The following is a 17,716-nucleotide window of genomic DNA, read 5'->3' on the forward strand; positions in this document are numbered from 1 at the left end:
CCCATTGGACAGGCCTGTGACGCTCCTCAGGAGCCCTGTGGCCTATAGCTAAGGAAGATGTATACCTCCAACCTACGTCAAAGGCGTTTTATTCAATAGGGATGTAAGATGGAAGACCCCAGGTCAAGGACCTCCTCCGATGTCATCACACGGCCATGGACACTGCAGTAATATGGCCACCAGATGGCTGACCACCTCCGATGGTATCACAAGTGGAGGTACTCTCAACCACGGCCATGGATACTGCAGTGATGAGGCCACCAGACTGACCAGAGTAATAAAACCCAAATATGTAAAGGTTTTCAGACAATGGTTCTGCTGATCATGACCAGGTTACCGAGAAGTACTCTTAAAGATGGCCATGGACAATGCAATGGTATGGCCCATTGGATGACTGACCAGATTGGTAAAACCCAAACATTGGCAGGTTTTCAGACAACGGTTCTTCTGATTGTGACCATGTCTTTGTGTTTATGGCCACGGAGACTACAGAAGGTAAAAAAACCATCTCAAACATTGGTGGTGGCCTAACAAAGTTCTGACCCCTGGTTCAAGAAGGGATAATCATCTCAAGGCATTATTATAACCTTAAAGCAAAGGTTAAGAAGGACTCTGCATATATAGGCCATGTACACAAGAAGAACTCAGGGGATAGTCAATGAAAACAGGAACAAGCGTCCATCTGATGGTCTTTGTTGGTTTAGGGGGGATCTTGTTATCAAGGAGCCATTCACACTTGGCCAGGTATATTATAGAGGTTCTTTATCTTAATTTGGATTGAGATGGAGATTGTCATGGCTTTACTCCTACCTGCATTTAGGGTCTATCACGTGTCAGGTCTTCATCTCACGTCTAGACAGTTATGAGAGCTCAGATCATGGTGTTCTCTATCTCTTGCCACCACATCAATCAAATTTTTGCAAAAAAGTATATTTGGTTGGACAAATTCTTTAAATGCCAATCTAAAGTCTCATACACACTACTGTACCTCAGCTCTGAGGCCTACTGTACCGTCATATGCCTCATTAGATGTAGTATTACCATTAAGGTCCTGGAGGCTCCTACAAAAATTGGTGACCTACCAGAGTCCAGAAGGAGCGGCCAAATCTCCTAGGCCCAATGGATTGGTAGTACTGTATATCACATAAGCACGTTATGTGCCCATCATGTCACAATTAAAGGGGATGACATGGAATAAATGGAGGCACATCATGTCTCAAAAGGGGTGAATCTTTTCTAAAAGGGGGCATGACCACTGGAAACATTTGATCGTGCTTCACGCACTGGGGGTCCTGAAAATCTAGTACCAAAAGTTGGGAGCCTTGAGTGTTAGAAGGATATTTTTTCCGAAAACGGCAGCTTCTGTTGGAGAATATCTTGGTTACACATGGTTGTATGATGGCACCATACTGCGACTTACAAAGAAGAGGCTGTTGGGGCTCTGTGTGTCTCCATAACTTGTAGGCTAGATAAATTGGATTTGCAAAATTAAGTTTGTGGTATTGTATAGGCAAACCCTTTAAGTCAATACAAAATATCCTGTTAGACCAGCCATGTTACCACTACCTCACTGTCCTGTGTTGATAAGACAACTGGCTGCAGCAGGAGCCTCTCCCCCATATGTCCAATCTGCAGCACTGGTTAAGCCACGTGTCTCAGCCAGTCCTAAAGGGAAAACGGAGCGATTAACCCTCTTTATCATTTTTAGTTTTAGTGTCCAATCAAAAATTCAACGCCGTTTCTGTCCCTAGGGGGCGGTATTATAGTAGTTAGTGTTGTAAATGTACTCTACGTATTTTATCAAGCAGGAACTGAATGGTGGTGAAAAGTGGGCTCAGAGCAGTTACTAGTTCCTTCAGAAGGGGGCAACAATGAGCACTGAAAATATTATGGGGAGTACTCTGACTGCGAGAAGACCAATGGCCACCACCCGTTACCATCTCAGGCCACAAACATTTGTATACGACATAGGATTGTACAAAACTGTGCTCTCATTGGACAGAATCCACAAGATGATACATTGTCGCACTGCATGATGGGTCGTAAGCACGTAATATCTACAGGAAAATGAGAAGGAGGAGTATGAGGCTCGTGACAATGACTACCGTGTCTTCATCCTTCTGTCCGTCATGCGCCACTACCAACCATACCGCAACACGCATAAGCCGCTCACTTCGCCACCCACCCTAACCCCATAACAATAATTTAAAAAACATCCATTGAAAAACTTCAGAAAATTCTAATTTCACCATCCAAATCAGTCTTGTGGCTTTTTTTTCCTGAAATTGATGTTTTTGAAACCTCTCCCGCTGGATCTTAGAATTCCTCTAAATTAATTTTTTTTTTTTTTAAATAATTTAAATAAACTTTTTCTTGACTTATAATATACACGACAAATCCTGGTCCGTACATCTTCACATGGAAAAGGAAAGGGAACATGCCCGGTTGTTCTTGAACACGACCATCGGCCGACACTGTTGCAGGCTCGGGATGGGAGATAGAGGGGACAGAGTAGGTTGGTCGGGTCGATTCCCATTGTGGTCCTTCGCCCGGTGGATCCAGTTCTCTAGGGGAGAGGTAATGGAGGTTCATGTAAGGAGAGATCAGAGCTTGAAGTGGGACCACAGGGAGGTAGGTTGGAATGTCCATGTGTGTGGTGTTCATAGAGAGGTAGGTGGGAGTCATCGCACAGTGTATGCAGCGTTCGTAGAGTCTTCAGTAAGTGTCTGCTCACCAGTATACAATGTAATATGTCATGTAACTCCGATGGGTTGTCATTGTCACAGTGTTGGAGTTTTTACAGCGCAATGTCTGTGTGTCCTTGTGATTTCCTTTCCTCCCGGGTCTTCCTCCCTGCTCCTCTCGCTCTGTGCTATACTCGTACGGCTGATGCTGCTCCGGAGGTTAGTGGTACCCTGGAGCCACAGTCATAGTCCAAATCCACCACCGTGTGAGCCCCGGTCATACGGCCCCGAGAGGAACCAGACTGCTGGTCTCGAAAACTCTGAATGTAGCTCTGCAAAAAGATGGGATCACATTAAAATAAGATTCCTCCCCCCAAGACAAATGTAAACTACTTGGAAAAAATAGTTTTGAGAGGACATTAGGAGCTTGTAGTCGCCTCCAGGTCCTGGTGCCTGGCACAAGAAGACACCGGAATTATAGATGGGGCACATCACAGATTCTGAAGGAGGGATCAGGAGCTTCAAGGTAAACCTAAAATATCAACACTATATTGTTGGTAGATTGGGCTGACCCACTAGAGCACCAAAGTAACTTCTAGTGGGCCAAGGTTCTAACACAATAATGGTCCTACAGAAGCCTCCCAGATATGAAGGTGCTATGGTCTATTTCCTAGGACTTGAATCATTTTATCTGGTGGGCCAAGGAACCTCAGTCCAAAGCTGTTTGGTAGATCGACTTAGAAGATCAGCTTTTGGGTGACAGCTTAGTCCTCCGCCCCAACCCCAGTTCCTCTCTATTTAGATATTCTGAACCAGTACTCACCGGGGAGATCACATCACCATCAAATCGCCGAATAGGAGTGGGTTTTCTGCGGAAGGCTGGCTCCGGTGGGTGCGCTGTTTTGTGCTGTGGGTGAGGAGGATGATGGTGAGTTCTCTTCTTTTTCTTCTTTTTCTCCTTACGCTCCTCTCTCTGCTTTATTTTCATGAGTTGGACCCGACGCTGCTGCCGACTGATGATAACTGAAAGAAGGCAAGAATGACAAAGTGACTACAGGACACGAAACATATTATGTTATAGCTTATACCGGCTGTGTATATATATATATATATATATATATATATATATATATATATATATACAGTCCTATGAAAAAGTTTGGGCACCCCTATTAATCTTAATCATTTTTTGTTCTAAATATTTTGGTGTTTGCAACAGCCATTTCAGTTTGATATATCTAATAACTGATGGACACAGTAATATTTCAGGATTGAAATGAGGTTTATTGTACTAACAGAAAATGTGCAATATGCATTAAACCAAAATTTGACCGGTGCAAAAGTATGGGCACCCTTATCATTTTATTGATTTGAATTCCCCTAACTACTTTTTACTGACTTACTGAAGCACAAAATTGGTTTTGTAACCTCAGTGAGCTTTGAACTTCATAGCCAGATGTATCCAATCATAAGAAAAGGTATTTAAGGTGGCCAATTGCAAGTTGATCTCTATTTGAATCTCCTCTGAAGAGTGGCATCATGGGCTACTCAAAACAACTCTCAAATGATCTGAAAACAAAGATTGTTCAACATAGTTGTTCAGGGGAAGGATACAAAAAGTTGTCTCAGAGATTTAACCTGTCAGTTTCCACTGTGAGGAACATAGTAAGGAAATGGAAGACCACAGGGACAGTTCTTGTTAAGCCCAGAAGTGGCAGGCCAAGAAAAATATCAGAAAGGCAGAGAAGAAGAATGGTGAGAACAGTCAAGGACAATCCACAGACCACCTCCAAAGAGCTGCAGCATCATCTTGCTGCAGATGGTGTCACTGTGCATCGGTCAACTATACAGCGCACTTTGCACAAATAGAAGCTGTATGGGAGAGTGATGAGAAAGAAGCCGTTTCTGCACGTACGCCACAAATAGAGTTGCCTGAGGTATGAAAAAGCACATTTGGACAAGGCAGCTTCATTTTGGAAACAAAAATTGAGTTGTTTGGTTATAAAAAAAGGCGTTATGCATGGCGTCCAAAAAGAAACAGCATTCCAAGAAAAACACATGCTACCCACTGTAAAATTTGGTGGAGGTTCCATCATGCTTTGGGGCTGTGTGGCCAATGCCGGCATCGGGAATCTTGTTAAAGTTGAGAGTCGCATGGATTCCACTCAGTATCAGCAGATTCTTGAGAATAATGTTCAAGAATCAGTGACGAAGTTGAAGTTACGCCAGGGATGGAGATTTCAGCAAGACAATGATCCAAAACACCGCTCCAAATCCTCAGGCATTCATGCAGAGGAACAATTACAATGTTCTGGAATGGCCATCCCAGTCCCCAGACCTGAATATCATTGAACATCTGTGGGATGATTTGAAGCGGGCTGTCCATGCTCGGCCACCATCTAACTTAACTGAACTTGAATTGTTTGTCCAAAATACCTTTATCCAGGATCCAGGAACTGATTAAAAGCTACAGGAAGCGACTAGAGGCTGTTATCTTTGCAAAAGGAGGATCTACTAAATATTAATGTCACTTTTCTGTTGAGGTGCCCATACTTTTGCATCGGTCAAATTTTGGTTTAATGCATATTGCACATTTTCTGTTAGTACAATAAACCTCATTTCAATCCTGAAATATTACTGTGTCCATCAGTTATTAGATATATCAAACTGAAATGGCTGTTATAAACACCAAAATATTTAGAACTAAAAATGATTAAGATTAATAGGGGTGCCCAAACTTTTTCATAGGACTGTATATACTGTATATTATATGCAGGACATACCCAGGTTATACCAGTTGTACATATATATAATTATATACAGTATATACCCAGATTATACCGGCTGTACATATAGAATTATATACAGGAGATACCCAGGTTATACCGGCTGTACATATATAATTCTATACAGTATATACTCAGGTTATACCAGCTGTACATATATATAATTATATACAGTATATACCCAGATTATACCGGCTGTACATATAGAATTATATACAGTATATACCCAGGTTATACCAGCTGTACATATATAATTATATACAGTATATACCCAGGTTATACCAGCTGTACATATATAGTTATATACAGGAGATACCCAGGTTATACCGGCTGTACATATATAATTATATACAGTATATACCCAGGTTATACCAGCTGTACATATATATAATTATATGCAGTATATACCCAGATTATACCGGCTGTACATATAGAATTATATACAGTATATACCCAGGTTATACCAGCTGTACATATATAATTATATACAGTATATACCCAGGTTATACCAGCTGTACATATAGAATTATATACAGTATATACCCAGGTTATACTGACTGTACATATATAATTATATACAGTATATACCCAGGTTATACCAGCTGTACATATATATAATTATATACAGTATATACCCAGATTATACCGGCTGTACATATAGAATTATATACAGTATATACCCAGGTTATACCAGCTGTACATATATAATTATATACAGTATATACCCAGGTTATACCAGCTGTACATATATCATTATATACAGTATATACCCAGGTTATACCAGCTGTACATATATCATTATATACAGTATATACCCAGGTTATACCGGCTGTACATATATAATTATATACAGTATATACCCAGGTTATACCAGCTGTACATATATAATTATATACAGGAGATACCCAGGTTATACCAGCTGTACATATATAATTATATACAGGAGATACCCAGGTTATACCAGCTGTACATATATAATTATATACAGTATAAACCCAGGTTATACCAGCTGTACATATATAATTATATACAGTATATACCCAGGTTATACCGGCTGTACATATATAATTATATACAGTATATACCCAGGTTATACCAGCTGTACATATATAATTATATACAGTATAAACCCAGGTTATACCAGCTGTACATATATAATTATATACAGTATATACCCAGGTTATACCAGCTGTACATATATAATTATATACAGTATATACCCAGGTTATACCAGCTGTACATATATCATTATATACAGTATATACCCAGGTTATACCAGCTGTACATATATCATTATATACAGTATATACCCAGGTTATACCGGCTGTACATATATAATTATATACAGTATATACCCAGGTTATACCAGCTGTACATATATAATTATATACAGGAGATACCCAGGTTATACCAGCTGTACATATATAATTATATACAGGAGATACCCAGGTTATACCAGCTGTACATATATAATTATATACAGTATAAACCCAGGTTATACCAGCTGTACATATATAATTATATACAGTATATACCCAGGTTATACCGGCTGTACATATATAATTATATACAGTATATACCCAGGTTATACCAGCTGTACATATATAATTATATACAGTATATACCCAGGTTATACCGGCTGTACATATATAATTATATACAGTATATACCCAGGTTATACCAGCTGTACATATATAATTATATACAGTATAAACCCAGGTTATACCAGCATGGTCCATATCACTCTATACAAATAATTGATATCAACAGTCTCTTTATAAAAGCACTAAACACATTATAGTTACAGGCAGGGGGTTTGAGTATCTGTTTGCGGGGGTCACAGTGCTTGTGGGGGCGCTATTTCACTCTCACCGTTTCTGCTATCTACATTGTATCTGCTGTGCAGGGAATGAAAGCTTTTCCCCATTCACATGAGGAATGAGAAAGCTGTAATTCCCTCCACCGCTGCTTCTATGGAGACGGATTACACATGAAGCAGATGCAGCGCTCACACAAGCACTGCGGCCCCTGCTACACCGCCGATCGGGGGGTCCGGATTTAATACCCTGAAGATAGATCATCAATATCCTGCACCTAGATGATCCCTTTAATCTGCTTCTTTCCTTTAATCCTATTTTATCTCCTTTTACCATTAAAATTTACAAATTTTGAATGCGCCCCAAGAGGTCGGTCATGTGCCCCTCCTCCTCCTCCTCACAATCCTGTGCCTGGCTGCAGCAGGAGCTTCCCCCCTTTGTCCAGTGAACACTAGCCTAACCGAGAGTACAAATATATGTAAGAGTCAGAAGAAATAGCTGTCAGCCAAATAATGAACGGTGCGCGGGCCTCTAAACAAACTGCCTTAAGCTCGATCTACTGACGTCTACAAAACCTCCTTAAAGGGAGTGTTACTAGAACCCACTATAACATCCCAACCCTGCAGATAGATAGGTTACACTCCTGTGAATCAAACACTGTTTTCTCCTTGTGAATCGCGGCCTCCGTTGCCGAGATATCGCTGTTTTTGGAAATATGCAAATTAGATTTTTTAGAACACGGGGGCTGCCATTGCTCAAAGAGCTCATTTGCATACAGACAAAAACGGTGATATCTCGGTAACGGATACACCAATTTAGAAGGGGAAAACACTGTTTGATTCGGGTGACCCTAACCTATCTATCTGCGGTTCTGGAATGATGCGCTGGGTTCTTCGGACAGACCACCTTTAAGACCCGCCTTCTTGTCTGAACCACATCCCTTCTAGGGTTTCCCAGCTGAAAATGGAAGAGAGAACGCAGGAAAGTGGGAATTCTTCTGGGCAGGATGGTAATAAATTATAGAGCCGCTCGTGTGATGATGGAGAATATCTGAGCGTGTAAGCTCGGGCTCCGTACAGACGCCGCAGTCGCTTTCATTAGGACACAAATCCCTTTAATCTTCGCTGTGATAAAACGTCTTTTAAGTCAGTTAGAATCAGAGAGATAGCGATATCTCAATTATGTAGCGTAGCCGCCTCTCTTATCAATTCTCCCCGTGTGATAGTATCTGCGCCCGTGTGACAGCGGGGGAGGGGGTCACCGCCGAGCAATATGGAGGACACCCGGCATCTCCCTGCAAATAGAAAATTCTGAGTCACAAGCGGCAGCAGCAGCGGGAGAGGCCGCAAAGATCTCATTAAAGTGGGATTGTGAGCGCGAATTAATGTTTTCCATTTAGGAATACGTCCGATATAATCCGAGTATTAGATTAATAAATATTCCGGGAGGTCAAGTGGACCTTTAGACATCGCCCGGCATTACCCTGCCAAATGCCAGCGGACACGACAGAGCGCCGCTATACAGGAAAGCCACACTAAATCATCGCAACGGCTTAAAGGAGTCATGCGGATACTGGACAAAACTCTGCACTGGTTGGTTTCTTAAAGGGGAAAAAGTCTTCCGAAAAGAACAAATTGCCATGACGCCTATTTCTCTGCTTACCGCCTCCTTGCTGGGTTCTACTTCCCAATTCTGTCTCAACACCCAGAAAAATCTAGTCATTGACTAAATTGAGATTGGCTTGTGTGTTGAGACATTATTCTGTCCTTTTAGTGCCCCCCTATAATATAAGGTCCCTTGTGGCACCACACAGTATAATTCCCCTTTAGTACTCCATACAGTATAATGCCCACTTGGTGTTCCCATATACTATAATACTATAAGGCCGCTTAATTCCCCCAAACAGTATAATGCCCCCTTACAGTAGTGCCCCACACATTATAATGCCCTTTTGGTGTTCCCATATATTATGAAGCTCCTTAATGCCCCCACACAGTATAATGCCCCCTTAGTGCCCCACACATTATAATGCCCCCTTAGTGCCCTCACACAGTATAATGCTCCCTTACAGTAGTGCCCCACACAGTATAATGCCCTTTTGGTGTTCCTATATATTATAAAGCCCCTTAGTGCCCCACACAGTATAATACCCCCTTAGTGCCCCACACAGTATAATGTCCCCTTAGTGCCCCACACAGTATAATGTCCCCTTAGTGCCCCACACAGTATAATGCCCCCTTAGTGCCCTCACACAGTATAATGCCCCCTTAGTGCCCCACAGAGTATAATACCCCCTATAGTGCCCCCACACAGTATAATGCTCCCTTAGTGCCCCACACAGTATAATGCCCTCTTAGTGCCCCACACAGTATAATGCCCCCTTAGTGCCCCACACAGTATAATGCCCCCTTAGTGCCCCAAACAGTATAATGCTCCCTTGCTGCCCCACACAGTATAATGCCCCCTTAGTGCCCCACACAGTATAATGCCCCCTTAGTGCCCCCATACAGTATAATGCCCCCTTAGTGCCCTCACACAGTATAATGCCCCCTTAGTGCCCCACACAGTATAATGCCCCCTTAGTGCCCCCATACAGTATAATGCCCCCTTAGTACCCTCACACAGTATAATGCCCCCTTAGTGCCCCACACAGTATAATGCCCCCTTAGTGCCCCCATACAGTATAATGCCCCCTTAGTGCCCCCATACAGTATAATGCCCTCTTAGTCATAATCATAATTTTGGTCTGCTTCTGGATCCGTAGTAATGCACAGCACATGCACCCATTCATTTCTATGGCCCCATATACACAGCCATATCTTTTAAGGATCTGTGTAGCGTTTTTTGGATCGGAGCTGAAGCCCATTGATCAGTCCCAGCCTGTTTGATCCACCTGACGCCATCCGTGTGCCCTCTGCTCCGTTTTCTATGGACCCCGTAATCCAAACACCTAATAGGATTATCCCAATCTATCATCTAGATGGGAAGGATAATCTCATTTCTAATCCAACATCAACATCAATTCCAGGAAATTGCCATTACAGTAGGGTGACACAGCTCCATGGTCCGGGCCCAGCGGCTGTAATGGGCTCTGGTGGGTGTCCGCGGTTTTTACACGGAAAATCCTTCATACTGGACTTTCCTCTTCTCTGTTTTTTGGTGGACACTGCGATGGAGTCTCCAATGGAGATGTGAACGTAACCTTAGGAGGAGAGGAACACTGGCTGGTCTGTATCATTAATAGGAGGGGGCACAGGTACGACTCCCTGAATCTGCCGTCATTGGGATCTGGTAGTAAGGATGATGTAGGGAATATGAATCCTCGCGCCAAATGGGATAAATTCCCCCCAATATGTATTTAGATATAAATCCCAACAGGTACAGTACACCTTAATATCCTGATGGTGGCGCTCTAACAGTAACACATTATACAGCCCTGTTTGTACTGTGATACAGTAAATGACATTGCATATTGAATTAGTGTTACCAAAAGTCTTCTCCCGGGTGTGCAGGAATCCACCAGGGGGTGATACCAGCGCCGTGCAGGATATCGCTGCCTAATTGCATTTCTACTAATGAATTAATTACAACATTTATTAGGATTTATGGCGCAGGAAACGCACAATGAGGGTCATTCTTTACATTGTTGTAGGGTTTTGTGTCAAAGCAGAAGTCCAGTGTGAACAATGTTGGAATAGTTATATGCTCAACGTAAGTAACGCCTGTCTCACTTCTGTGCTGAGATATGATCTACGAAGTGACAGGCCCGAAACCTGAGGCTGCACTACTGAAAGAGTCTGAGGACAGCGGGCTAATAATATCTAATTGGGCTCAGTGACTCCCACCTTTATGGAAAACAGACCAGGAGAAGAAGTCTCTGCCGGAGAAGACAAAACCAGAGAACAAAAGTTTGTCTCTCTCTATTCAAGTCCATACAAGCAATGAAAGCAAGTAATAGAGAGTGTCACTACAACCAGCATATCACCCCAGCCCTGCAGATAGATAGGTTACTGTCACCAGAACCAGCATATCACCCCAGCCCTGCAGATAGATAGGTTACTGTCACTACAACCAGCATATCACCCCAACCCTGCAGATAGATAGGTTAGTGTCACCAGACCCAGCATATCACCCCAGCACTGCAGATAGATAGGTTACTGTCACCAGACCCAGCATATCACCCCAGCCCTGCAGATAGATAGGTTACTGTCACCAGACCCAGCATATCATCCCAGCCCTGCAGATAGATAGGTTAGTGTCACCAGAACCAGCATATCACCCCAGCCCTGCAGATAGATAGGTTACTGTCACCAGACCCAGCATATCACCCCAGCCCTGCAGATAGATAGGTTACTGTCACCAGAACCAGCATATCACCCCAGCCCTGCAGATAGATAGGTTAGTGTCACCAGAACCAGCAGATCACCCCAGCCCTGCAGATAGATAGGTTACTGTCACCAGACCCAGCATATCATCCCAGCCCTGCAGATAGATAGGTTAGTGTCACCAGAACCAGCATATCACCCCAGTCCTGCAGATAGATAGGTTACTGTCACCAGACCCAGCATATCATCCCAGCCCTGCAGATAGATAGGTTACTGTCACCAGAACCAGCATATCACCCCAGCCCTGCAGATAGATAGGTTACTGTCACCAGACCCAGCATATCATCCCAGCCCTGCAGATAGATAGGTTAGTGTCACCAGAACCAGCATATCACCCCAGCCCTGCAGATAGATAGGTTACTGTCACCAGACCCAGCATATCAACCCAGCCCTGCAGATAGATAGGTTAGTGTCACCAGACCCAGCATATCACCCCAGTCCTGCAGATAGATAGGTTAGTGTCACCAGACCCAGCATATCACCCCAGCCCTGCAGATAGATAGGTTACTGTCACCAGACCCAGCATATCAACCCAGCCCTGCAGATAGATAGGTTAGTGTCACCAGACCCAGCATATCACCCCAGTCCTGCAGATAGATAGGTTAGCGTCACCAGACCCAGCATATCACCCCAGTCCTGCAGATAGATAGGTTACTGTCACCAGACCCAGCATATCATCCCAGCCCTGCAGATAGATAGGTTAGTGTCACCAGACCCAGCATATCACCCCAGTCCTGCAGATAGATAGGTTACTGTCACCAGAACCAGCGTATCACCCCAGCCCTGCAGATAGATAGGTTACTGTCACCAGAACCAGCATATCACCCCAGCCCTACAGATAGATAGGTTACTGTCACCAGAACCAGCATATCACCCCAGCCCTGCAGATAGATAGGTTAGTATCACCAGAACCAGCATATCACCCCAGCCCTGCAGATAGATAGGTTACTGTCACCAGAACCAGCGTATCACCCCAGCCCTGCAGATAGATAGGTTAGTATCACCAGAACCAGCATATCACCCCAGCCCTACAGATAGATAGGTTAGTGTCACCGGACCCAGCATATCACCCCAGCCCTGCAGATAGATAGGTTACTGTCACCAGAACCAGCGTATCACCCCAGCCCTGCAGATAGATAGGTTAGTATCACCAGAACCAGCATATCACCCCAGCCCTACAGATAGATAGGTTAGTGTCACCGGACCCAGCATATCACCCCAGCCCTGCAGATAGATAGGTTACTGTCACCAGAACCAGCATATCACCCCAGCCCTGCAGATAGATAGGTTACTGTCACCAGAACCAGCATATCACCCCAGCCCTGCAGATAGATAGGTTACTGTCACCAGAACCAGCATATCACCTCAGCCCTGCAGATAGATAGGTTACTGTCACCAGAACCTGCATATCACACCAGCCCTGCAGATAGATAGGTTACTGTCACCAGAACCAGCATATCACCCCAGCCCTGCAGATAGATAGGTTAGTGTCACCAGAACCAGCATATCACCCCAGCCCTGCAGATAGATAGGTTACTGGCACCAGAACCAGCATATCACCCCAGCCCTGCAGATAGATAGGTTACTGTCACCGGACCCAGCATATCACCCCAGCCCTGCAGATAGATAGGTTACTGTCACCAGACCCAGCATATCACCCCAGCCCTGCAGATAGATAGGTTACTGTCACCAGACCCAGCATATCACCCCAGCCCTGCAGATAGATAGGTTACTGTCACCGGACCCAGCATATCACCCCAGCCCTGCAGATAGATAGGTTACTGTCACCAGACCCAGCATATCACCCCAGCCCTGCAGATAGATAGGTTACTGTCACCAGACCCAGCATATCACCCCAGCCCTGCAGATAGATAGGTTACTGTCACCAGTACCAGCATATCACCCCAGCCCTGCAGATAGATAGGTTACTGTCACCAGTACCAGCATATCACCCCAGCCCTGCAGATAGATAGGTTACTGTCACCAGACCCAGCATATCACCCCAGCCCTGCAGATAGATAGGTTACTGTCACCAGTACCAGCATATCACCCCAGCCCTGCAGATAGATAAAATACTAATATGTATGCTGTAACCTATCAAATGTAAACATTCTGGAGAACAGACTACTTTATTTGTAGTCTGTTACCATGGAGACAAATAGGTTTTTGTGATTCTTTTTTTCATTTTAAAACAATTATAATATTGGTTGTTATAGTCGCGGACTTTTGCATTCGCCTTCTTATCCAGCTCAGTTATATTGATGCACAGAGGGGGGGTTGTATATCAGGGTACCTACCTTCTGTGTGTGAGTAGCCCTCTGCTGTCACTTTCCACTGGACTAGGACTCCCAGTAAACTAAGTACGGGCCAGATGCCGAGAATCACCCAGCTGTACCAGCACATGGGCTGCGGAGGGTCCACCTTCATACGCTGGTACACATACTGCACCAGGAGAAAGAGCTCAATGAAGTAATCCACAGTCACCGTCATGATGGCGCTACCAAAGACTGCCGTGGACAGCGTGGTGAAGAAACGCTGCCATTGTAGGGTCAGCACTGCAAACAGCATCCCAATCCCAAGGAGTAAAGCCACCGGGACCCAGACGGTGCGCGGGTGGTAGAACTGCTCCATGACTATCAGCGTGGCTATGGCTATGAGCAGTCCGAGCAGTAAGCCCACCATGAAGAGTCCCACACTCCGCACCAGCATGGTGACCAGGCCACACAAGACGCCAATCCCTAGGCCAATGCCCACGCTGGCTTCCACACTCAGCTGCGTGTCCAGGACCCGTTCCTTGTAGCATAGCATGAAGATGACCACCGAGCCAAACATGAGACCTGTCAGGAACATGACAGCCTTGAAGCAGCGGTAGCCTGGAGAGACACAAGAGGCAAATGATTATAAGGAATGGGTCATCCATTTTTTTAATTCATTTATTTTTTCTTCTCTGTTTCTTTTTTGATTGTAGATTTTTTTTATTCTATTTTCTGTACATGATTATGGGGGCGGCCATCTTGCCTGAGCTTCTTCTCTGGTAACAGCACTTAGTGTTCTGCTTTACAGCAGTCATGGAAGCAATAGACACGAGCTCATTCCACCATCTACACTACAGAATATCATGAAAAGGTTCAGGGAATCTGGAGAAATCCATGTACAGAAGAGACAAGGCCGATGTCAATACTGGATGCTCATGATCGACAGCCCTCAGGTGGCAGTGCATTAAATACTGGCATGAATCAGTAATGGAAATCACCGCGTGGGCTCAGGAACCCTGCCAGAAATCACTGTCTGTGTACACAGCTCACTCAGCAATCCACAAGTGCAAGTTACAGCTGTATCAGTCAATGAAGAAGCCATATATCAACACAATCCAAAAATGTAGGTCAAAGTTGTATCATTCCTAGAAGAAACTAGCAACACAATTTGGAAAGGCCTCTGTCTTCTCTGAACCAAAACGGGAAAACTATCCGGGGGTCAGATAAACAAAAATGTGAAATTCTTTATGGAAACCGTGAACGCTGTGTCCTGCAGACTTAAGATGTGAGTCAGTATTCAGCTTATCAGCGTATGTATCTATAATGGTTTGGGGCGACGTTACTGCCTATGGTAGGGGCAGCCATAGGCACATTGCAGAATCTGACAAGGAAGACCCCGAACTGTTCAGTAGTGAGAATGCGACATCAGACAGGAAAGGAAGAGAGGATGCTACATAATGGTAGACAGGGCCCTGCACAAGGTTTAGAGATGTGTTGATGTCATCAATGAAATGATGGTAACTTTCACCTTCTGATACGTGATTTATGTTCTATTGTATAACTTTCACCTTCTGATATATTTTGTATATTCTATTGTATAACTTTCACCTTCTGATATATGTTGTATATTGTATTGTGTAACTTTCACCTTCTGATATATGTTGTATATTCTATTGTATAACTTTCACCTTCTGATATATGTTGTATATTATATTGTGTAACTTTCACCTGATATATGTTGTATATTCTATTGTATAACTTTCACCTTCTGATATATGTTGTATATTCTATTGTATAGCTTTCACCTTCTGATATATGTTGTATATTCTATTGTGTAACTTTCATCTTCTGATATATGTTGTATATTCTATTGTATAACTTTCACCTGATATATGTTGTATATTCTATTGTGTAACTTTCACCTGATATATGTTGTATATTCTATTGTGTAACTTTCACCTTCTGATACGTGATTTATGTTCTATTGTATAACTTTCACCTTCTGATATATGTTGTATATTCTATTGTATAACTTTCACCTTCTGATATATGTTGTATATTCTATTGTATAGCTTTCACCTTCTGATATATGTTGTATATTATATTGTGTAACTTTCATCTTCTGATATACGTTGTATATTCTATTGTGTAACTTTCATCTTCTGATATATGTTGTATATTCTATTGTATAACTTTCACCTGATATATGTTGTATATTCTATTGTATAACTTTCACCTGATATATGTTGTATATTCTATTGTATAACTTTCACCTGATATATGTTGTATATTCTATTGTGTAACTTTCACCTTCTGATATGTCGTATATTCTATTGTATAACTTTCACCTTCTGATATATGTTGTATATTCTATTGTATAACTTTCACCTTCAAATATATGTTGTATATTCTATTGTATAGCTTTCACCTTCTGATATATGTTGTATATTATATTGTGTAACTTTCATCTTCTGATATATGTCGTATATTCTATTGTATAACTTTCACCTTCTGATATATGTTGTATATTCTATTGTATAACTTTCACCTTCTGATATATGTTGTATATTCTATTGTATAACTTTCACCTTCTGATATATGTTGTATATTCTATTGTATAACTTTCATCTTCTGATATACGTTGTATATTCTATTGTATAACTTTCACCTTCTGATATATGTTGTATATTCTATTGTATAACTTTCACCTTCTGATATTTCTTCTATGTTCTATTCTGAAGACAATATGGTGAGATGAGATTAAAAATCATTGCATTCTTGTTTCTTTTATATTTACCACACCGTTGCAACTTTTTTTGGATATGGGGATGTTTTTTTTTATGTAAAATATAGAAAATATAAAAAAAAACATCATCAAAAATTCTTAAAATTTGTTTAACCTAAAAAAATTGGTTTTAAAATAGGCCATTTTTGATGACACATTCCATTTAAATGATATCCAAGCTACAAGTTCAATGGCAAGGGAGCGCGTGACAATTGCTCCTGCACCTGCATATATTCCTATCATGGTCGCTATATGTTACCTATCATCCCGCAATTGGGGTGAGGGAATCATTTCTCACATCACTTACCAAAAAAACAGTAGATGATTCCAAAAAGGCAACACATAGCGCAGACGACAGAGGGAACAACCTGGTACCTCCGCTCTATCTCCTGCTCACAGGGGGGAGGCCAGTCCTGCCCCGGCTCAGGGGCAAACTGCTTAAAGTGAAAGGCTTGCATAGTGTCGGTCATGTCTTCAATGGGAGAAGCTGCAGCGACCTCGGTTTCTTCAGTGCATTAAGTAGTCGGCTCCATGCAGCAACCTGTCACCAGTCCTAGAGAAAGGAGGGGAGCAAGGAAAGGGTTAAGCCTATCCATAGAAGCGCAGTGTGCGGCGGTACAATGGGAGCAGTCAGCATGGGACCTATATTAGATGGGATTTCCAGGAACAGGAAGCTGCAGATGTTTGGGATGTAAAGAAGCTCGATAATTCTAGGACTATGGAGCGGAAGGATGACATCAATATTATTCTCCAGTCACTACCAAAGCTGTTTTCAAAGTCCATAAAATGATATTTATGTTCATTCCACAGTGACGAAATCAGAGGTGTTGGGTTGTATTCAACTCCCACTATGCCCTGCTTTCCAGTAAAAGGAAGCCGGCAGACCTTTGACTGCAGCTCTGGATGTGACTAGAGTATAATGCACGATTTACAGGGTAGGAAAAGTAAAGCAGAACATTTCATGTAGACTTTCTGTGTAAACTGTAAGAGGATGAGGAATGATA

General features: G+C 42.7%; 1 protein-coding gene across 1 annotated transcript in view; it reads right to left on the minus strand.

Moving 5' to 3' along the window:
- Positions 1 to 1,855: 1,855 nt before the first annotated feature.
- TMEM198 (transmembrane protein 198) overlaps positions 1,856 to 17,716 on the minus strand; it is a 24,045-nt gene continuing 8,184 nt past the window's right edge. The window contains exons 2-5 of the mRNA XM_075284568.1: positions 17,020 to 17,265; positions 13,970 to 14,545; positions 3,508 to 3,707; positions 1,856 to 3,016 (exon numbers count right to left, since the gene is read on the minus strand). Of these exons, the coding sequence (XP_075140669.1) occupies positions 2,873 to 3,016; positions 3,508 to 3,707; positions 13,970 to 14,545; positions 17,020 to 17,182 (1,083 nt within the window). The 5' untranslated portion in view covers positions 17,183 to 17,265 and the 3' untranslated portion in view covers positions 1,856 to 2,872. The remainder of the gene's footprint in view (positions 3,017 to 3,507; positions 3,708 to 13,969; positions 14,546 to 17,019; positions 17,266 to 17,716) is intronic.

This window comes from Leptodactylus fuscus, chromosome 8 (assembly GCF_031893055.1).
Source record: "Leptodactylus fuscus isolate aLepFus1 chromosome 8, aLepFus1.hap2, whole genome shotgun sequence".
NCBI classification, from domain to species: Eukaryota; Metazoa; Chordata; class Amphibia; order Anura; family Leptodactylidae; genus Leptodactylus; species Leptodactylus fuscus.